This window comes from Micromys minutus (assembly GCF_963924665.1).
Source record: "Micromys minutus genome assembly, chromosome: 10".
Taxonomy (NCBI): Eukaryota; Metazoa; Chordata; class Mammalia; order Rodentia; family Muridae; genus Micromys; species Micromys minutus.
The window spans coordinates 47,636,985-47,660,388 of NC_137979.1; the positions used below are offsets into that span (position 1 = coordinate 47,636,985).

The window sequence follows — 23,404 nt, forward strand, 5'->3', positions numbered from 1 at the left end:
ATTAGCTATTATTCAACACATATGTGTCCCTACTTGTTTAAGGGGGAAGATTAAGAATTAAAAATGATGGAACAAAGAGGCTTGAGAGTTGACTCAGCAGTTGCTTCTTTTTGCAGGACCCTGGCTGGATTGGTTGCCAGCATCCACATAGCTGCTAAAAAAAAATTGTCCTTGGGCCGGAGAGATGGCTCAGTGGTTAAGAGCACTGACTGCTCTCCCAGAGGTCCTGAGTTCAATTCCCAGCAACCACATGGTGGCTCACAACCATCTGTAATGGGATCCGATGCCCTCTTCTGGTGTGTCTGAAGACAGCAACAATGTACTCATGTATATAAAATAAATAAATACATCTTTTTAAAAAAAAAAATTGTCCTTAACTTTCAGCAGATCTGACTTCCTCTGAACAGTTGATGGCAGAGTAATATTAATACTATCCCAGGACACCTTGGGGCTGGCCAAGGCAGGAATCTGGTTTCTGTGCTACGTACGCCCTGTAAGGGCTAGACCTAGCACATTGGCATCTGTAGTTCAGGGTAGAGCTCTCAAGAATAATGCTATAAGGAAGTACAACTACATCTGAAGTTCCGGGCAGGACTTTTAAGAATGTGGCATAGGGAAGTACATTCGAATTTGATGCTCCAGGCAGTATCCTTAGAAATGCAGCTCAGATTTCAGAATGTAGGCATGGCAGTATCCATTTTTGTCTCTGACCTTTTCACCTGACCTCCAGTAAGATGTTTACAGGATCTTTGATTGTTAACTTCTTTGTTCCTGGTCTCAGAAATGGTGTTGTATGTCTTAGTTGTAGGGGGAAATGTGGTCTCATGGGGGGAAATACTCTTAGGGTCACCACCCCAGATTAGCTATTATCAAATTAGTGAAAAGACCTATCAAGGAAGTACATGACACAACAGCAGTCTCTTAAAGATTGTTCTCATACAAGATTTATTGCCCAGCAGCCCCTACCCCACCCCCAATTCACAGTGGAGGAGTTGGGAGATTCAGAGCAGGATCCCGATCCCACTGGTACAAGAAAAGACCTGGATTTGCTCCCCTTCCCTCCCTTTTCCTCTTGCCAACTCCCAAAGCATGAAGCTACACACACTCATGCAAACACACAAAATCCCAAGCCTTTCTTTCCCTCACCTCCTTCACCCCCACCCACATCAGAGTTCACCTGTTAATACATCTGGCTCTAAGGAAAGAAATGTCCAAAGTATTTGAGAACCCTAAAGTGGGGAGATGCCATTGTAATGCCTTTCACATTCATTATGAAACAGGCACCTGCTATTCCTCTTCTCACTGTTAAGTATTTTCACTCCCTGGCCTCTACCTTGTCCATCAACCAAGAGCAAAAGTGTTAGCACAACCCCCAACCTGCAGCACATGAAAATGGGTTCTGTCCAACATTCCTTACCCAAGCATGGGAGTGTTGGGGGGAGTGGTCCCTGAGGATCAGCAAAGGGTTAATGCAAGAGGGAAAGAAGACGAATTTGGCTTGAGCTCTGATTTGGGAGACAGGCAGTATGCTGGCACACATTGAGAACCAATGATCATTTAAGGGGTTTTGTTTCACATGATTTGATTTGGGACTGCAGAATACCTACCTACCCTTCGGAAAGGCCTCTGCTGATTACTAACACATCCTTACTAACTGGGCTCATCCTTACAGGAGTTAGGAAGCAGTACAGTAAGAGAGCTGGTGGCTCCTGGGATGAACGCCATGTCCATTTGTAAAGTGCTACTTTGCCATCCCCCGTGGAATTATTGCTTCTCCAGAGGAGGAGCAGGGGAAGAAAGGAACATAAAAAGGGATGTGATATTGCTTTGCTTACTGCTCAAACTGATGGTCAAATGGAGCCAAGGGTTAACAGCACCAAAGACAACCACACAGCTCCAGATTTCATGAGACCTCAAGATAGGCACTCACCAAACCTACCAGCCGGCCGATCCTACAGCTCAAGGTGATATAAAAGAGGCTCAGCCTCACATTGTGTTCACATTTTTCAAACTCTTTTCAGCACTGTGGAGTGCTCAGGGTCAGCCATCTAGAAATGAAGATGGGCTCAGGGACAGGAAGTGGGCCTGCTCTGCAGAACCAAAGGACAAACTTGCTTTGAGAACACAAATCAAATTATGGTAAAAGACACAGATGACAACTCCTGTAGCTGCTGCCTGACTTATGTGGCTCCAGTGAGGTGAGAAGAGATGGGCTCTTGTATCATTGAGGGCCCCTGAGCACCCAGACCTAAAAGCAAACAGCACTACCTCCTCAAAGGGGAATCAATATCCCTACTTTGTTGCCCGTAGTACCACCCTGATGGACAGAAGCCTCCCTTGGGGAGTATGTTCCCACTTCAGTGACTAAGCACAGATATGGTGTCTTGCTGACAGCAGGGTAAGAGTATGTTCTCTCAGCAGGCCTCTGCATCAGCCAGTCCACCCAGCACAAAGATAAAATTTAGGGGACAAGACTGGTTCTTTCCCTTGCCCATCACAGTAAGTGGGGTGGAGGAAAATAACCTACATCACAGTGACCCCTTCAAAGGAGTCTCTCAGTGGCTCCTAGAACTGGCAGGGTCTAGCTGATTCAGCTCTGATTGGTCCAGAAGTTCAAAATCATCACCCTCAGCATCAGTGTCCAGGTCTGAACTAGGGGCCCGGAGGAAGCCTCTTGTTGTTCTTCGGGGAGGTGGACCAGAAGGGTCTGTCTGGGCGGCCTCTGACAAAGCCAGTTGGATCATACCCTGGGAGACCAGGCTGGCAAGGTTGCTGGTAAGGTTAGATCCTCCAGGAAGAGAACTAAGCAGGAGCTCTGGCAGTGCAGCCTCATTCCTACTAGCAGGCAGGACCTGGGCATCCCCAGTCCCTGGTGGGGATCGGTACATCAAGCTGGGCATTCCAATGCTGGTGTCGTCGTCATCATCCATGCCAGCAGGGTCCACATTAATGGAAGGGAAGTCTGGAAGGTCTCTGGCAAATGATTCCTCTGGATCACTGTGACCATCTAGGTCTGAGAGAACACAGTTGTGTGAAACACGGTAGCTATCTGCTCTCTGTGCCCAGACCCACAAAAAGTCAACCCTATATAACCAGGTTTTTCCATCCTGAACTGCCTTAAGATGACGCAAAACCTGTGGGACTGGTTAGTTTTTTGTCATCTTTCAGATGTCATCATTCTGCTGTTGGGCAGAGAACTGCCTGTCTTCCTCTACAGTGTTCCTGAGGCCAGAGGCAAAGATGAACTAGGGACTGGGGGCTTCGAGGGCAGCAGTACCAGCTGTGTCATATCACACACTTGAGTGGCTCTACTACTTACACCACAACTCAGGAGAGGCAGTGGCATAAGTAGCCCCTGTCCAAGGAAGCTACAATGCAAAAAGTCAGAGTTACTATCAACTCAGGTCAAAGGTTCTCACCTTCAGAGCCTTCTGTTAGAGGTGTTTGGCCCCTTGACAGGTTAAATGTGCCATTTTCTGTGCAGGAGACCTCAGCGTCAGAATGCTCCGAATCTGTGATAGCCAATTCCCTGGCAACAGTAGAATCATCCAGCTTAGAAAGAGAAAACAAGTCTGAGATGACACCATCTGCAACCGGCTTTACTGATGTAAGCCCCGGAAGATCCTCAAGTCTACCCACGAAACCAGATAGATGGAACTGCATCCACAGTCTTGACTCATGAGGCTGCTTCCCTAAAGGGAACACTCTTTCTCATCAACCTCTTGAGCTCAGGTAATCTTGGGTAACCAGAAAAATATAATTATTAAGCAAACCTCTAGATGAGCCCATATGCTAAAAAGACTTGTCAGTTCCAGGTTCTTCTACGGTAGCAGGGTAAAAGTAAACCCGGGTGAATGTGCTGTTATTCAGGCTCAATCTGACTGAATTCTCAGGCCCCACACAACACCAGGTTCTCTCCTCAGCTCTGCACTAAGAGTAAGGGGAATCTAGGGTCTCTGAGGGTCCGAGTTACTGTCTCAATGCGTGTTGCCAGATGGATTAAAAGGGCCAGTGGAGCGGCTTCCACACACAAGATACCTGAGGGCAGAAGGCGGCAAGTTCCTCTTCACTGTCACTGTGGTCGTTCATGGTGTGTTCTGAGTGTAGAGCTCTGCGGCGCACTATGTGGAAAGAGCAGAAGGTCCTGATGTCTTTGAAGGGAAAATCTCCCTTTGAATTCCAAAAGCATGTATCACAAGAGGTCCTCTAAATAGGGCCCTAGGTCTCCATAGTAGTATCTGAAGGTAAGGATGCTGAGTCTAAGTAGTAATACACGAGACCAAATCTCTCCTTCAACATCCCTCCTCCTTCCAACCCAACACATCTCTAGAGATTCTGGCTAATGATGAACTACCAGACTACCAAGCAGAGGATCTCCTAGGGGTAAACACAAAGCAAAGTGGTAAGTTGGCACAGTCGTGGGAAAGAGGAGGAAGGTGCTCACCTTGGGTAAATGAGGCTTTTAAGGACTGATATTTTTCAACTAGTTGGCCCAGATGAAGCTGGGCTTGGTGACCACATACGAGATTCTTTGAAGGCCAGTGCTTAATGAAACACCCAAACTGATAAGACCAAAGAGAGGGACACGTTTGCACCACCCTGTGTTAGGTAGGCTAATAATAGTACACTTTGGGCATCTACGGTGGCTGTTCTCATTCATCTTTGGAAAATAGCCTTCATTAATGAAAACAGGCTGGCTTAGAAGTGCAAAAAACCTGCACTAACATTTACCCAGTTTAAAACCACTCGAGTCTCATGGTTAATGTAGATTATTTATAACAGTGCACAGTCAATCTAGTGCTTGGACCCTTTGAAGGTGTGTCATGACAGCAGATGGTACTGCAGACATCTTTCATATCTTTTACTCAACTTGGGAGCTTTTCTTAAATCAGTTTAAAATGGGATTTTAAAGCCTGTAAGGAAACCTGGCAAGCCTGCCTAGGTGTCTCAGGAAAAGAATACTGCCTTTCTTTACTACTCTGTACTCCTACCAACCACCCCCCACTTGTACTTGAAAATTTAACAATTACTCTTATGTACACAGTTCCCCGTGGCAGTCAGAGCACAATCATCATGTGTGCTCGTTATGTTTTCCATTATGAGGATCTTAGGGACTAAACTCAGGTCATCAGGCTTGGTGGCAACCACCTCTACCTGCTGAGCCATCTCCCACCTTTAAAGACTTATCCAGTTTGTGAGACCTGACCTCTCTTTCTGTTAGGTAGAAGAAAGCCATCCCATGACACTTACATTGTCTTTCTCTCTGCTTGGACATCATATAGCCACGGACACTGAAGTCCAGCCGCTGCAGAGCTGGCTTTAGTCGCACATAGGCTCGATCCCACAGTCGGTGATAGACAGCAAGAGGCCACGTCATAATGATGACAACTGAGAAGAATGAAGAGAAATGGAGGTTACACAAAGCAACTCTACCTGCCCCTCTTCTAGTGTGTCCTTAGGACTCTGGGCAGAACAATTCAACTTAATTCTGGTGGTCACCTCTACTAGTGATCCCTATCACATACAGTTCTTGAGAGCAGGGGCTTCTGTCGCCATCCATAGGATCCACACCACGGCTATACATAACACAATATGCTACAGAACCAGGGCAGTGTGGGCTTTCAGGCAGTGTGGACACATAAAGTAAAATGGTGACAACCAGTCATGTGATTCTGAGATAAAATTATATATATGAAATAGTAGACATGGACGTCCAGCATGTTGGCACAAGCCTTTAATCCCAGCACTCGGGAGACAGAGGCAGGGAGATCTCTATGAATTTGAAGTCAACCTGGTTTACATAATGATAATATGTAAACTCCAAAATAGCCATAGTTGCACAGAGAAACCGTTTTCAAAACCAAAAAGAGAAGATAGGCTAGTTGCAGAACACTTGCTTAATATACATGACACCCTGGGCTGGATTCCCAGAACTGAAAGCTCCTCAAAAGGACATGGAGTTTATGCCTTTTATGTAAAATACCAGTTCCATGTGAAAAGACATTTAACAACACTAATCATGTCCTGAATATATGGAAAAGTCATTGTTGGAAATTTAAAATATAGAGGGCCTCTTCCTAGACAGCTGTTCTTAACCTAAGGGTTGTGACCCCCTTTAGGGGTTAAACAACCCATTCATAGGACTCAAATATCAGATATTTGTATTATGATTCAAAACAGTAGCAAATTTAGTTGTGAAGCAGCAACAAAAATATTTTTATGGCTGGGGTCCCTACAACACGAGGAACTATATTAAAGGGCTGCAGCATTAGGAAGGTTGAGAACCTCTATCCTAGACCCACAGTTGACTATGACAGGAGGAAAAGCTATGATCAAACCTACAACTTATAGGGGAAAGTGCTTTCACACTTACGCATCAAGTAGGACAGCAGGAGCCCAGGAACGTAGCGGCCCAACATAGCCAAAAAAGTCAGTATCCCACAGCTCAGCAGACAGAACTGGGAGAAGTAAGAAGCAGTATTAAGTTTCTGCTACACCGCAAGGGACTGTGGTGGGACGGGGATTAATGGAGATGTGATTAAAGACTGTGATCTGAGTCAAGCATGGACATGTCAGGATGACAGCCTCCACTACAGTCCAGGGTGATTCTGTTTGGGCAGACAAGAGAACAGTCCCTTCTACTCAAGCTTCCTTCACATGGAGAACCCCATACCAGGACATTGGTTTGAGTTTTAGTCAACAATTCTCTCTGAAAACATGTGTTGATATTGGGTTTTATAGGTAAAAGTAAGAAAACAAAAATATTAAAACCCAACAATTTATCATGTTTAATGTGACACAATGCTCACAAGCAAGCTTTTCTTCTCTTCTTGAGACAAGAAAATGGCCTGCTCTATGTGGCTAGAGATGCAGCCCAGTTGTAGAGCTTGCCTCGCACCCAAGAAGCCCTGAATTCAAATCCCTAACACAGAAAGAAATTTCAAGAGAAAAAAAAAAAAGTGGCTATTCCAAGACAAGCACAGCAAACTTGGGAGTCAGGCTCTTCCCTTTACTGTAGCAGCTGGTCAGAGCCCTTCCTATCACCTCCTTTTGCTTCTATGAACCTCATGTCTTTTATCAATGAGACACAGAGAAAGTGTCTCAACCTAACGTGAACTGAGCAGAAGACCAGAGCTGAAAGTGAAAAGGGAGGTCTTACCTTGCCTGGGTTTTGCTTTTTGAAAAGCCAAAGATTCCTTATGACAATGGTCCCACTAACCCAGACTTCAGCTACATGGTGACAGAGCTCGGGCACGCTGAGCAACCGAGGGTGCACAAAACCCCAACTATGGGAGAGAGAAGGGGAGCTGTGAAAGGAGGCTGTTTAGGGCCCCCCCATCTTGCTGTGCTGGCAGCCAATGCTTCCAGGTTTAAAGAGGGTCTGGGGAGCAGCTAGTCCCAGGTGCTTTAGAGGTGAAACATGTCATTCTTCCTGGCTTACCAGGTTGAAACTTGATTTTGGGGACTAGGAAGACAAACTTGTTCTGACAACACCCTATGAGCAAGTGGCTCCATCCACATGTATAAACCTGCCACCAGCCCCGAGGCCCTGTGTGCTTAAAAACACCAGCTTCACCACACTCGGACCACAGCAATTCTGTGCAACTGCAATCCAGGGACACAAGTAAAAGCCTGACTAACTCTTCTGAAGCTGAGAGGGAGGCAAGGTGAGGGCACAAAGCAAAACCAAATAAACCTGAGCAGAGAAAAGTCCTTAGCAAATGGACGGGTGGGTGGATTAAGGAATAAAAGCAGAGGCTGTAAGACACACAAGGGATCTTCAGCACTGCTTGCTGATGCCAGGAACCAATGTTTTCTGACCCAGAACTTAAAAAAGGTCCAAAGGTCCAGAAAACACCAAATGATGCAGTATAAAAGCCAGGAGACAATTAGTTTTCACACTGTGGCTTATTAATGCAGCCATTTCCCTGGCATGTCAGACTGTAAGTCACTACTACTCATTTTCCAGAAATGTCTCATCCTATAAAGACAAAAGACACTGAATATTCTCGACCTGAATTTTAGAATTTGTTATTACTTGAAACAGACTAGGTGTAAAATGTTGTATCCAGAACATGTAACCAAATATAATACAACAGATTCCATTAAAACAACAGAAGTGAAGTAACTGCTGCTTCATACCTTTCGTTGTCCAATGCACCAGGTCTCGACACTAGAACATTAAAAACAAACATCAGTATTAGCTGGTAAGCAAAACTAAACGTGAAAATATTAGGCTGCCTGGTGGTCTGACTGTCTAAATTTTAATGTGTTTAGGAGAAAGTAAACATTAATAGCCAATAAAGGAGATTTCATGTTATATTGCCAGAGTTAAGGAAGCTGCAGACAATGGAATAATGGCTTATGTGTCTGTCGTCAAATGAGAAAATAAAGGACTTTTCCATGGGGAAGGAGAAGGTACAAATGCACTACAAGAGCTACAACTAAATGCTTAAGCTTACAGCCAAGGTGTATGAGAACATAATCCATGCATCCCTTGAGTATGTCAGACACATACATCATTGTGTACCAAGCTTCTAAGGCACGTTGTAACTACTCCAACTCTAGAGATCTGTCTGTTTTCTTTAGAAATACCTATTATCTGCTCTGAACAATATAGTCTTTTGTTGATTTCTTCAACTCTGTAAAATAAAGAGAGCGATGTATTTAAAAGCTATATACTGCAGTGTGGACATCCTGCCAACACTTCAGTTCTCCTTTCAGATTCCCACCTGAGCCTATCTCACTGCCTTTGCCTATAGCTAAAAATGCATGCAATTCTCCCATAAAAGAATACAAGTCAATGTTACTATTCCTAACCCGTCTGATACGTATCAATACTTAAGTTCCTCCATTCTTCATACTCTCCAAAATACCCATGAGACTCATAGACATCATGGCTTCCTCCCATAAAGATACAGCTGCAGTTTCCTAGCAGAGCTTCTGCTTCCTCTTGGGCTCACCCTATCCTATGAGATGCTATCAAGTTAATCTTTACTCTCAACTCAGTTATGCAGTTCTAATATAAAAGATCTTCAATGATAACTCACTAAATATCTAAGCCTAACTTCAAAGACTTATAAATCTAAGTTCTCTTTTGAAAACAGACTCCTCATTCCTACCAAAATGCTCAATTTTCTGTTCCCAGGAGATACTTAGCAAGTTGTGGTTCTTTTGTGCATCTGATTGTAAAGAGGATCTTGTGTACTCAAACTAACCTGCAATTCACTCCATAGCTGAGGCTGACTCTGAGGGCCTGCTGTGCTGGCATACACAGAGTATGACACCACGCCTCACTTGCCTGTGGTTCTTTAAGCAAGCTACTGCCCTGCCTGGAAATGTGTTCTTTTTACTTTCCATGTATTTCACTTCATTCCTTGATTGGCGGGGGATAACATATGTAAGTCTGTCAAGTACACACTATACTATATCTCAGATTTATCCCTTGAGTTGTCATTAATTATTCTTCAAGTGTCTATAGTTTTTTGAAAAGAAAAACTGTACATCTTACGGCTTATTACATAATTTAAAGAATTCTTGGGAAGCAAATTGATGCTGCCTGGAGCTGGGCATGGTAATACATGCCTATAACCCCAATAGTTGAGAGGAAAGGCAAGAGAATTAGGAGTTCAGGTCACCCTAAGCTATACAGGGAATTGGAAGCTAGCTTGGGCTACATAGATACTAGGTTTTGTTTGTTTTTAAGTAATGGTCAGGCGTGGTGGTGCACATCTTTAATCCCAACACTCAAAAAGAAGCAATAAGTAAACCTCCGAGAAACTGAGACCAGCCAAAGCCACACAGTCATATCTGGTCTCAATAAATAATAAATACATGAATAAATAAATAAGAAAGAGCTGGAGAGATAGATGGCTCAGCACTTAGGAGTACTGACTACTCTTCTAGAAGACCAGGGTTCAATTATTGACATCCATGTGGCAGCTAACAATAGCCTATAACTCCAATCCCAGGGGATCCAATGTCCTCTTTTAGCTTCTGTGTACATCAGGTACACAAACTGGTACCCAGACACACATGGAGGCAAACACCTATTCAAATAAAGTAAGAATAAACTGATGCTGTCTCAGTAGCTCACCACATCATTTGAGTCTAAAAGATAAAACAGAAAATGGTAAAGACTTTCATTCCTCAGGCTACAACAGCAATATCAGCTCAGGTGGCAGACACAGATCTGCCAACACTAATGTAGTAACAGAAGGCAAAAGCCAGCTCTACAGTCTACAGATGAGGCATAAGCTTTTCTTTTCTTACTGCTCTTTTTGAGACAGGGTGTTCTCTATATAGCCCTGGCTGTCATAGAACTCACTATCTGCCTGCCTCTGTCTCCTGAGTGCTGGGATTAAAGGTGCCCCAACACCTCCCACCTGAGGCTTAAGCTTTCCAAATGTCTCCTACAGCAACTAATTCAACTTCAACAATTAGTCCCCAGCAACCTATACTCCTCAAAACAAACAACCCTAAAAGCAAAAATCACATAAAAAGTTACCACCAGTTTAAACTGTCCTAAATGCTACAAATCTTACCATTTATCTCAGGCCAAATTTTGTTCTTCCATTGGTCAATACAGACAATGATCATCAAACTGAATGCAAGTAAAAACACAAAGCGAAGGGATGTCAGTGCAAAAAACCTAGAGAAAGAAAACAGAAGAGGGTTACTAAGTAACAAAGCCAGTTCAGAAAAGACCCATGTGCACTCTGGGCTGGCTGACCAGACTCAAATTCTACTTCTAGATTTTGGTGGTTGTTCACATGTTAACTAACTAGTTATACACCTTGATTAAGTCACTCCAATTTTCCAGGCCCCAGCTATTTTCTTTTTTTTTTTTCTTTTTTTTCTTTTTCACAACTCAATGTTTATTGCAGCACCTCCCAAGTAACCACTGTTGGATGAATAAGAGTTCATAACCAATTTTACAATCATAAACATGTTGAACTGATGTTTTACAGATGATTGCATTCACTCCGCTCAGTTACGTCATCAGCTCACCCATAAGCTTCACAGAATAGAACACCGACATACATGGATTGGCAATACCATTAACATACAGCCTTCAAAAATGCTGTCCTGCTCACTGGACAGTGTTAGAGGGACAGCCAGGGCCACGTAGATCCCATCTCAAACATCCCAGTACCAGCACTGGGCATCTTCTTGTCTCTCTGTCTTTTCTTGATGCTTACATCTAGTTCTCAAGTCTTGTGTCACTGGCCATGCATTCCTGCTCGAGGAGCTTCGCAGGTGACGGGCATCTCAATGGGCTGGCATTCACTTTTAAAGAATCAAGCTTTAAACAAGCTACTTTCTGTTACGAATTTTCTGATGCTTTGGACTCCCCTTCATCTTGGTATCTTTTTGCAACTGCTTTGACAAAGAGAATAATGATGTCCCCATTGTCCCTACAGAAAGAGAGCCCCAGCTATTTTCTTAAGGAGATAGTAATTTCTTCTGTTAAAGTAAAGGACTAAATCAAACAAACTCCTGGAGACCCTTCCAACCTTTCAGTCTATTCAGCAGGGACAAGTTGGGATGAAAGCAAGTACTTACTGAAGTTAAGCCCTACCAGAAGTCAGTAACTGACACATGCACATAAAACACATTTAATTAGGTATGCTATTACAGACGAAAGGACAGAGCTCCCCCTCCAACCAAAATGACTCAGTCAGGGTCATACAGAAAGCCAACACTAAAGATATGTCTAAAAGGTACTTCAGGATTAGCACGGATAGAAACACTTGTAAAACCAGGTGTGATGTTCCATATCCCTGCAATCCCAGCACTTGGGAGGTGGAGACAGGATGATCAGCAGTTTGAGGTCATCATCATCTAAATCTTGAGTCTGGGGCCAGTCTAGTCTATTTGAGACTCTACCTTGGGGACAGGTGGTGGTGGTTAAAAAGTACATAGTTTTTAGAGGCCAGCATTACCCTGTTACTGAAGCTAGATATAAGCGAACCACAGACCATATCATATCCCTTATGATTAGAGACGCAGTCTTCGATAAAATACAAACACTCTCATACATGTATGTGTTGTACACGGAGCATGCTCCATCTCCATGACCTCTTTTTCACTCTATCCCATCATTAGTTCTCTCTGCTCCTGAGTTTCATGTCAACTGTCATGTCATAAATACATACATGATTTGATGTAGCTATCTACAGTCTAAGAAGCACAAATGAGAGGAGGAAACGTGTTATTTGTCTGAGACTGGCTTGTTTAATGTGATTCTCCCCAGCAGCATCAAGTAGGAACATGTGTAGGCCAGAAACCTCTTATCATTCCAGACAGGTCTTCCAATACAGCCCTGGATGCCCTAGAACCATGTAATCCAGGGTGGCCTTAAACTCACAGGGCCATGCCTACCTCCCTGCCTGAGTCTTGGGAGGGAGCGTGTGAACCACACAATACATGGCACTCCACTGTATCATTTACAACAGGTTTCTACTGAATCCAGAGCTCATCAACAGGAAAGACTTCTGGCCAGTGACACTCACTGGGGATACAGAAGTGTTACAAGAATGTTGGAGATCCATGTTCAGGTTCTGCTTGCATACCAGAAACATTACATATTCAGTTTCCCATTCCCAAGTGGGATTTATCTTACAACAGCAAGGGTCAGCAAGATCAAGAAATGTAGCACATCATCACCTCAATAAAACAAAGGGACTGGAAATGTAGTTCAGTTGGTAGAGTGCTTGTCTAGCATGATTGAAGACCACAGGTTCAATCATCAGAACTGCATAAACCAGGCATGCTAGTGCATGCCTATAGCCATCTTTCAAGAATGCCCATTTTTTAAGAGCTGAGATCTTGTTAGGTTACCTTGGTTGATCTCCATATTCTTGAGCTGAAGTAATCTCCTATTTCAGCCTTCAAATTCTGAGGCTACAATCAAATACCATTGCACCAAGCAAGACACAGCCTTTAAGGTTATAAGAGAAACAGAGAGATGGCTTAGTGGGTAAAATTACTTGTAGTACAAGTCTGAGAACCTGAACTGAATCCCTAGAATCCACAGTGGAAGGAGAGAAGGACTTTGGAAAGTTGTCCTTTGACTTTCTCATGTATAGATGTACACCAACAGACACACAAACAAAAATCATAGAATTATACACACTAATAATAAAACAAAGCAAAAATTAGGCCACACCTTTAATTCTAGCCCATGTGAGGCAGAAAGTGACTCTGAGTTTGAGGTCAGCCTGTTCTATACAGTAAGTAGTCCCAGGCCAGGACTTTTCCAGGGTTTGTCTAGCTGTCCTGGGACTCACTCTGTCTTCCAGGTGCTGACATAAAAAGCATGTACCGCCATGTCCAGCATAGTTTATTATCTGGAGACTGTCTCATGGGCCTAGCGTGGTATTAAACTCTCTGTGAAGCTGCTTGGATTGTCCTTCTCCCTCCTGATCAAAGTTTAAGGATCAAAGTTGGGTCAGGCCTTTGTGCATCCAGACAGCCCTACCTACCTACCCTGAACACTGCCCCTGGCCTTTTGTTTTTTATAGTAGAGGAATTTATTAACAATAATAAAAGATTTAAATTAAAAATAAAATCAAATGACCCTAAATTTGATTTCCTAAATAGAACCATTATGTGAACTTTAATGAATTTGTTTCCTCAGCCATGATGTGATGCTAACATATCTCAAGCTAGGGATGTAGCTCAGCTGGGAAACTACTTGCCTTGCATGTATGAATACCTAGTTTGATCCTCAGCACTGGATAAAACCAGTGTGGTAGCCCACACCTACACTCCCACCACTTGGGTGGTAGAGGCAGGAGGATCAAAAGTTCAAGATTATCCTTAGCAACATTGAGTGAATTTGAGGACAAGCTGGATTATATAAGACTTTCTTTTTTTTTTTTTTTTTCCACAGAAGACTTAGTCACCTATAAAATACCACATTTGATCCTGGCCAAAAAGCCAAGAAGAAAATATAAGGCGCCACCTGCAGAATAGTTCTGCTCAACTGTTGCATGTCACAGTGGCACAGCAGTTAACCAAACAGGTAAAGATGAGCAGGAGCTGGTCATAAGTCACCTTTCTGGAATACCCTCAGCTCAATACTTGATTAATAATGTTATATGATCACAGAATTCCTCTACTATAAAAAAACAAAAGGCCAGGGACAGTGCTCAGGGTAGGTAGGGCTGTCTGGATGCACAAAGGCCCAACCCAACTTTGATTCTTCAACTTTGATCAGGAGGGAGAAGGACAATCCAAGCAGCTTCACAGAGAGTTTAATACCACGCTAGGCCCATGAGACAGTCTCCAGATAATAAACTATGCTGGACATGGCGGTACATGCTTTTTATGTCAGCACCTGGAAGACAGTGAGTCCCAGAACAGCCAGACACACCTTGTCTCAAAAAAAAAAAAAAAAAAAAAAAAAAAAAGTAAAAGTAATTTTTTTAAAAACTAAGGAGAGATGGCTCAGCGGTTAAGAGCACTGACTGTTCTTCCATAGATCCTGAGTTCAATTCCCAGCATCCCCAGGGTAGCTCATAACTATTTGTAATGAGATCTGATGCCCTCTTCTGGTATGTCTGAAGAGGGCAACTATGACTCACATACATAAAATAAATTTTAAAAAACTTTAAAAAAATTAAAAGGGACACAAGACACTCAAACCAATCTCTAGTACCTAAAGCAAAGAAACCTTATCTGAGCATTTATATAAAGACAAAGGCACTCACAGTAATTGGCAAAGAAAGCTCAGATTTTGTCTATAGACATTTCTGTACAATAACCATCATTGCATGCTACCTGCACACTTTTAAAAAAAATGACAGGTATTAAAATGAAGGATGAAAGGAAGTGAGAAGCAAAAATTACCAGTGACAACTCTATTCCAATTTTCCTACCCACTACTTAAAGGGCAGTACATCTTCCCAACAAATAAGCAACTTCAACATGGCCACACTAAGGGCTCTGCTCCCCAGTACTTGACAGCGATCTCCAAGGGGCAAGCCAGGATACAATCATCCCTTTCCAGAGTACTGACTGCTGACAAGAAGAACCACAGGTGAGGGGAGGTGTTTATCTATCCTTTAGAGAGTCATTTCCCAGCCAGGCACAGTAACACATGCCTGTGAACCCTGCACTTGAGAGGTGAAGGCAGTAAGATCAAGAGTTCAAGATCACCCTGGGCTACATGAGACCTTGTCTCAAAAGAAACAAAAAATCCTTTCTTCCAAAACTAGACTATCTTATAGTAGCCTGTCACAACCCCTACCTTCCTATTCCCACTGCCAATATTTAACTAAACAAATCTGTGGGTGTACAAGCCATGGACGAGCAGCCCAAGCACAGAGTAATAAGGGCAGGGTGTGGCAGTGGGCAGGAATTGGGAGGCAAAGGGAAGAGGATCCAGGGATAAACTGAGACCCTGCCTCAAAGCAAAAAAAAGTGATAAGGCTTGTGCCTAACAAAGTACAGCTGTGTGTTTACAAGATCACAGGACAAAGTAATGATAAGGGAGGAGGGCATATAAAATGATATAAGACAAGTGATAACAAAGATCAAGGAAACAAAAGGTAAGAAATCCAGACAAGAGGTAATAAAAGACAGGCTGGTGAGATGGCTCAGTGGTTAAGAGCACTGACTGCTCTTCCAGAGGTCCTGAGTTCAATTCCCAGCAACAACATGGTGGCTCACAACCATCTGTAAAGAGATCTAATGCCCTCTTCTGGTGTGTCTGAAGTATAGTGTACTTATATAAAATACATAAATCTTAATAAATAAAGTAAGAAAAAGACATCCAGACTAGTAGCAGGGACACACACTATATAATCCCAGTGCTCAGGAACTGAAGCAGGAGGATCAACAGTTTGAGGCTAGTCTAAACTGTATAATAAAATCTTTCTAGAACACACACACACACTTACTTCCTGAAAACCCCAAACTCACAAAACTTGCTAAAATAGCATACAAAACACTTTCAGCAACTACAATCAGCATAAAAACTTTCCAACTAAGCAAAAAATCACCTACAAATACAGCCAAATAGAAATATGCACACATGAATTATTCACCTGGGGGCTACCCTTGTTTATGTGTCTTTCTGATCATTATGGGCTCATCTATTTTTTTTCTTAATACCTTTTCCTTATTTTTTCTTATTTCTCTAAGGCCAAGCATGGTGGCACATGCCTTTAATTTCAGCACTCCAGAGGCAGAGGCAGGTGAAGCTCTGTGAGTTTGAAGCCAGCCTGGTCCACAGAGTGAGTTCCAGGGAAGTCAGGGCTACACAGAGAAACCCTGTCTAGAAGAACAAAAAGAAATGAGCATATCACTGTAGAATAACCTGGTTTGCACTCCACCTTATGATTCTGCTTCCAGAACCACCACACACAAAAGCAAAGCATAGCGCCTCACACTCCAGCTACCAGTGAGAGAGAAAAAGGGAGAGATGGAGAGGGAGATGAGCAGGGAAAGGAGGAAAGAAAAGAGAGTAAGAGAAAGGAAGAAAGAGAATTATAAACCTGAATCTGACCAAGCGTCTGAAGTTACCGCCAGTTACAGGAAACATGAGACAGGAGAACATGCTAAGCCTCAGGAAGGTACCCAGCAGTCTCAAGGGCACTCTTTGGACAAAGGATCTGTTCAGAGCAAAGAGTTTATCCACTTCCTTTTTATTTACTTATTCATTTATTAACCTTGCAAGTGAATAAGGGTTTTTCATTTTGTTTTATTTTCTGCCAAAAAGTATCATTTTTGAGGGAAAATTAAAACAAAACAACAAAACCCACAGACATTTCAACACTGCATGAAACCATTTTCCATGATAAAGTTAGTGGCATGTTAAGTGTCTATTTTACAGAGGCATATGCAACAATTAATACCTTTATTTAAACTCTTAACATAAAGAATTAATGGGAGACCAGCACCATGGCTCAGGATAAAGGGACTGACCACTAAACGTGGCAATCTGAGTTCAATTCCTGGAACACAATAGGAGGAGAGAGCCAGACTCCTGAAAGCTATCCTCTGATCTCTACATTTGTGCTCCTGAGTGTGGGAACTAAAACGATGGCTAGGTGGTTAAGAGTAATTGCTCTTGCAGAGGACCTAGGTTCAACTCCAAGAACCTACATGGAGGTTGCCAACTATCTATATCTGCATTCCTGGAGAACTGGACACCTTCTTCCATCCTCTGAAGGCACTATGTACATCATGATGCAGGCAGAACCCCAGGGCACATAAAAGACTAGACTTAGTCAAGTCTAATAACAAATGTAAGCCACTAGGAAGTAAAATGTAGTTTGGATGAGAATGTTTAAATGTTCTGTCCCCAAGTAGTGGAACTATTTGGGAAGGATTAGGAGGTAAAGCCTGTTGAAAGAGGTGTGTTACTGGGGATGAGCTTCACGGTTTCAAGATCACACACCAATCCCCATTATCTCTTTATTTTGTCTGTGGACCTGGATATAACTACTCTTTAACACCATGCCTGTCTGCTTCCCCACTAACCATCTAAAATTATAAGCAAGCTCCAAATTAAATGTTTCTAAGTTGCTTTGGTCATGGTACCTCTTCACAGAGAGAAAACAGTAACTAAGACATATATAATATACCTAATTAAAAAAAACCTTTTATTTAATACATAAGCATGTTTTCTCACTGTGCAGGTACCTTTAGTTCCAGCACTTAGGACAGGGAGGAGGAAGGGAAGGGGAAGTGAAGGCAGACAGATCTCTGAGTTCAAGGCTAGCCTTGTCTACAAAGCAAATCCAAGACAGCCAGGGCTGGCTACAAAGAGAAGCTCTAATCTAAAAAAACCAAAACCAAACCAAACAAACAAACAATGATTGCATTATGTATTACTACTTTTTTTTTTTTTGCCAAGTGGTGGTTGCACACACCCTTAATCTCAGCACTCTGGAAGCAGGTGAATCTCTGAGTTCAAGGGCAGCCTGTACTACAGAGTAAGTTGCAGGCCAATCAGTGTTATACAGAGAAACCAGGCCTCAGAAAGACAATCAAAAACAAAGAAAAAACTCCTAAGGCTGGGGATGAGGCTTAGAGCCTACTATGAACAAGGTCCTGGGTTTGAGCCCAGTCACTATATAAACTGGGCATAGTGGTACACACAGTAATTTCTATTTTTTTAAATTAATTTATCCTATGTGTATGAATGTGTCACCTGCATGCATACATATGTTCTACATGCCTGTCTGATGGTCCCAGGACTGGAGATGCTGTGAACCACCGTGTGAGTGCTGGGAATCACACCTATTCCTCTGCAAAAACAAGAGCTCTTAACACCTGAGCCATCTCTTCAGGCACTACTACACTTGGATTTTTAAAATACCAGTGACAGTAAAGTTCTATTTACCCACTGTTTTTGGGAAGGAAGGTGTTGAGACAGTGTCATGTAGCCCAGGCTGGCCTAGAACTCACTAAATAGCAGAGGATGACCTTTAACTACTGATTCTCTTGCTATAAAACACACACACACACACACACACACACACACACACACACACACGCCTAGATTATGGCTTGCACCACTACATGTGGATTTTCCTTTTATAAACTGTCCTTTTATTTGTTGGGGGCAAAAATCCAATTAAACTGCCAGCTCAAATAAAATGTATTCCTTGGAATAGCAATTTGGTATTCAAAAAGACCATGAGAAATCTTAGAAATAGTTTTCTGGGAGTTAACTATAGTTCTATAACTATCTCCAGTAGTAACAGAAATTAGAGTTTGTTATATTGGCCTAGCATACAGAAGGCCCTGGGTTAAATCCACAGTAACACATACAATCGTAAACAATGACAACACATCTATTTTCAATCAAAGATGCTATTTCTGGGTTCCTTTGTTGTTACAGAGCACACTTGTCTCTGTGGTGCTTCAGAACAAAGCATCCTGTTCTATAGGGACAGGGAGCCTATTATTGTGCAACACTTGTGACTGCCTAGTTAATGAGCCAGTAAATGAAAAGAATTAACCCAACCTATATCACATAATGATAGCTGCTGCTTGCACACTCACATACACACAAAAAGTGAAACCAATTAGCTGCTAATGACCTACCCGACCCTAAAACAGAAAAAACATCAACCTTACATTTACAGACTAAACTCCAAGGTACGGCTACAGAGCTCAGAGATAAAGAGTCTGCCCAGCATTCATGAAGTCATCGGTTTACTCCCAGCACAAAAACAAACAAATGACTAATCCACCTTTAAGGCAAAGAGGAAAAGCTGAGGAAGACAATTAGCCGCCTGCTAGGTAGGTTACCAACCAGACAAGAGAGTCCTACCAATGCAATAAACTCCCAAGAACATAGGCCAACTTTGGCTCCACAGACCCAAAAGCAAAGAGAAGAAGAAAAAGCGGACCATCAGAAACACTTGTCAATCAGTTTCATCAAAGTTGTTTTGGTTTTCTGTTTTTTAAGACAGTCCATGTAGTCCAAACCAGGAACTCACTATATAGAAAAGAGCTAGTCCTGATCTCACAGAGATCTGTCTGCTGAGTGCTGGGGCTAGCAGCTTGCACCAATCTTCCCCAATCCCCCACCCCCGAGAATAAATGTCTCTATTGAAGTGGGCTTTTTTTGGTCATTTAAAGAAAAACTAAAATCTTAAAAAAAAAAGTTTACTTTTCTAAACATCTCCAGAACTCATTAAAAAGGAGATGAGGAGGAGGGAGGAAAAGAGGAGAAAGAGAAGAAAGAGGAGAGGGTGGGTGGTGGTACACGCCTTTAACCCCAGCAGTTGGGAGCCGAGCAGCAGGTGGATCTCTTGAGTCTGAGGCCAGCCTGGACTCCAAATTCAGAGTTCCAGAGCAGCACACAGAAGAAATCCTATCCTAAGGGAAAAACAGGGTAAAGGGTAGGGGTGGTACACTCTCCCTTCCATTTCCTACTGGTTAATAGTTGGATTCTAACTTTGTAAATGAGAAATGTTGTATACCTTTAATCACTTCTCAGATCACTTTTAATCTTGTTTAGGAAAGAAAAACCTTTTTAAAAATTCATCCAAATAACATCATTCATAATCACAGAGCCCTTTCACACTCCGTGTAAAAAACAGTTAATGCTGCTAGATTGGTGACTATGAAGCAATTCCCAAGAGTTCAAAAGGGCATCAGCTGTGGATTATGCTCATGTCCCCAAAGGTGAAAGGGAGCTCCAGTCTATAACCATCTGTGAGCTCTATGCTGCTCATTAGTTAAGGCCTGCAGTGCCTGCACATTTCCAGGACTCCTTTTCCTCCCATGATCGCTCATCTCTTATCAGTCCCATCAAAGTTCCTAGAAATTGTCCTTTTCTGATCCTGTCATGATGCACTCTTGCTGACTTTCATGGTCTCACTCTGTAGATGGGGTGAGATTAATGAAAACATAAGGTTTTATACGGAGGCCATTATTATCCTAAAGACAGTAACAGATCAGGGACCAGTGATGTGGGCTACAAGATTTTTGATAAGGTCACCCCAATTCCTCTAGAACCTGGAAGGGGACACCCTGGAGGGGGACACCCTGGAGGGGCACACTACCACATGGATTTCTTTCATGAACCTTCTGTTTAAGAAGAGGGCATATTCACAGGTTCAAGGTAAACTACACCAGAGAATGCACAACCCTAAAAAGCACTACATGCTCTGAATTTGGAGGACTTGAAAAGTCAGAGGACAGCTTACAGGAGCTGGGTCAGGGCATTAGGTTTAGAGATAGGCTCCATTACCCTAAGGTGGACTGAGCCCTGAGGTGACCTTTTTTTGTACTACTAACTAATCTTCTGATACATCAAAAACCACCTCAGCATTTGATGCATCCTTATTCATAATAAATGAGAAGTATTGCAAATTTACTGTTTCTGACCTATCTTAATGACACTTCTTCAAAATGCTGAAAATCTGAAGTTAAGTCATTCTTTACTTCCCTAAGTGAAATGTCAACTCACAAAGACTACAGGAGTGAACTATGTTTAACCTTCAAACTTCAAAGGAAGTTCATTTCTCCCAAACAATTCTATGAGTGCCAATTCTTGGACCTCAATACTCTGTCCCCTTCCCAAGGCACGAGTCCCCTCTATAAATGACAAGCTAATTGTTCTTAAGTCTTAAACCACCCTCACTTTGGTAGATCTCTCCCCCACCTCCTGTATTGTGGATACACAGCAGGCAAACTACCAGGAAATGCCAGAGATAAAGATCAGTCACAATTTTGAACAGCTCCAAAGCTGAGGGGTTCTGACAAAGATTCTAAACTCAGACTAAGCCTAAGTAAACACTACTGGTACAGCATGGTGGCCAACGCCAATAGTCCCAATCTTCAGGAGCCGGGAGCAGGAAGATCAGAAGTTCAAGGCCTGCTACCTGAAGTGTTCCAGGCCAGCCTAGGGTATATGGAACCAAAAAGGAATACACCGTTGAGGACCAGCAAATACTGTTGGCAGTTTTAAAATGTGTTCCAGTGCTGTAGAGATGGCTCATACTGCTCTCCCAGAGAGGTTCAGTTCCCAGCACCTGCGCTGGGTGGCTCACCTATCTCCAGGTCCATGGGAATCCAATGCCTCTAGCCTCCACAGGTACCACAACTCACTGGCACATATTCCCTCACCAACACTCCTACACACGTACGTAATTAAAATAAAAACAAATCTTTAAAAACGTGTTTCATCAGCAAGGCATATTGGTGAACTCCTTAAAACCCAGCATGTGGGAGGCAGAGGCAGGTAGATCTCTTGAGTTTGAGGTCAACCTGGTCTACACAGAGTTCCAGGATAGCTGGGGCTAAGTAATGAAACCTCAACTAAAAAAAAAAAAAAAAAAAAAAAAGGCTCAGAACCACCTGTGATGTACACCTGACACCCACATACTAAAAACTAGTTTAATAAACACCAATTTCTTTTTCCAGGAGGTTCTGCCTGGACAAAGACTAACAACGGGGAGGAAGCTGGTGTGAGGTCAAGAAAGCATTACCAAAATTAGATGATAGTGGGCTTTAGTGTAGCTTCACCGCTAGAACATTTGCCTAGCATACACAAGGTCTCCAGTTTGAGCCCCAGAACCCCAACATACACACACACACACACACACACACACACACACACCACTTTTGTTGTTTCTGGCTTATACAAGATAAGTCTCATTTCTTTTGGTTGTAGGGGCCTCAGTCATGTGTCAGTTCCCTTGAAATTTGACCAGTATTATGGTTATTAATAAATCCAAACTATGGTTGGTAGACAGGTGAAGCCCAAACTCTTCCTAGGTGGTTTCATTACTCCATAAATGAACACACACTTTAACATGAAGCCACTTGTCCGCCTAAGGACAACTCACGGCTCTCTGACACCCTCAAACTCCTTGAACTTTAAACCACGGCTAAGGTTCTCCTAATTTCTTGAGAGAAGAGTTGCAATCTTAAGTGACTCTAAAACAGATGAAATCTCATCACTGTTTCGTAATTCTTTTTCTTCTTAATACAACTACTTTTCTTTCAAGCTGAAACTCCATACCGACTTCACCAACTTGACTGGGTGAGACAGTATATACCATGCTAATCCACGATAACCGGCTCAAGCTTGTTTTTCTCCTCACACCCATGGATACCATTTTTCAAGCCCTCTGCCTCTCTTCCCACCGTAAGTTAAAATCTCTAGGAACCACACTGGGACAAGCAAGAGAAACGGAGGAAATGGTCTCCAAGTGAAATCGCTTTCTCTAGCTAACAAGAGGCACTCTGGCTTACTGCGAGCGACTCGGGATGTTACCAGAAGCTCGTGGAGAGTGTCCGGGGCGAGGATTGGGGCACGGGGAAAGCCGGGCAGACCGGGAAGGCCCTGAGAGCACCCAGGGTGCCAAAGTCTGGAGGCGGGTGTGATATAGGGGAAAGTGAAGCATCATTAGGCAAGTTTGAGAAGGAGCCAGAACGGCGAAAGAAAACAGGGCAGGTGAGAAATTGACCCCTAGAGCAACCTGATGAATTTCCGCCTAGTAGGGTCAGCAAGGGTCCGGGTATCTCACCAGAACGCCGCGTTCAGCCCCAGGCACCACAAGGCGCTCCTGGCCGGCCGCTCCCACACCAGGGCTGCCTGCACCCGGCTCAGCAGAGGCTCGTAAGGCCCCAGCACCTCCACCAGGGCCCGCTGCGCCGCCTCAACCTGCTGGTCGCGCTCCCAGGAGCCGGACATGGTTCGGCGGCCCCTGAAAGCTAACCCCGAAGCTGGGCCCGGGACCGCCGCCACCCCTTCAGCCTCCTCCATCTCCCCTCCAGCAGCCACAACATCCGGGGCCACGGCCCGGCAGTCACAATAACACGAACTGCGCAGAAGCGTGATTTGGCTGCGGCGGGGCGGGGAAGGCGGGGGGAGGGGAGGAGTTGGGAGGCCGGCTCCTCCCACGCGCGCATGCGCACAAACTTC

General features: G+C 43.4%; 1 protein-coding gene across 3 annotated transcripts; it reads right to left on the reverse strand.

The window, feature by feature from the left end:
* Positions 1-1,073: 1,073 nt before the first annotated feature.
* Positions 1,074-23,272, reverse strand: RETREG3 (reticulophagy regulator family member 3). Of its 3 annotated transcripts, none has more exons than XM_080924388.1 (9): positions 23,007-23,272; positions 10,545-10,651; positions 8,143-8,173; positions 7,160-7,286; positions 6,374-6,458; positions 5,251-5,388; positions 4,039-4,121; positions 3,420-3,552; positions 1,074-3,013 (listed from the first exon to the last, which is right to left on the reverse strand). In XM_080924388.1, the coding sequence occupies exons 1-9, from the start codon at positions 23,243-23,245 to the stop codon at positions 2,556-2,558; spliced, it is 1,401 nt and encodes a 466-aa protein (XP_080780514.1). In that variant the 5' UTR covers positions 23,246-23,272; the 3' UTR covers positions 1,074-2,555. The 3 variants fall into 3 exon arrangements, 2 of the variants coding, with proteins under 2 accessions (XP_080780514.1, XP_080780515.1); XR_013975217.1 differs by having other exon boundaries at positions 2,875-3,013; positions 3,420-3,529; XM_080924389.1 differs by lacking the exons at positions 7,160-7,286; positions 23,007-23,272 and having other exon boundaries at positions 10,545-10,614.
* Positions 23,273-23,404: the final 132 nt, after the last annotated feature.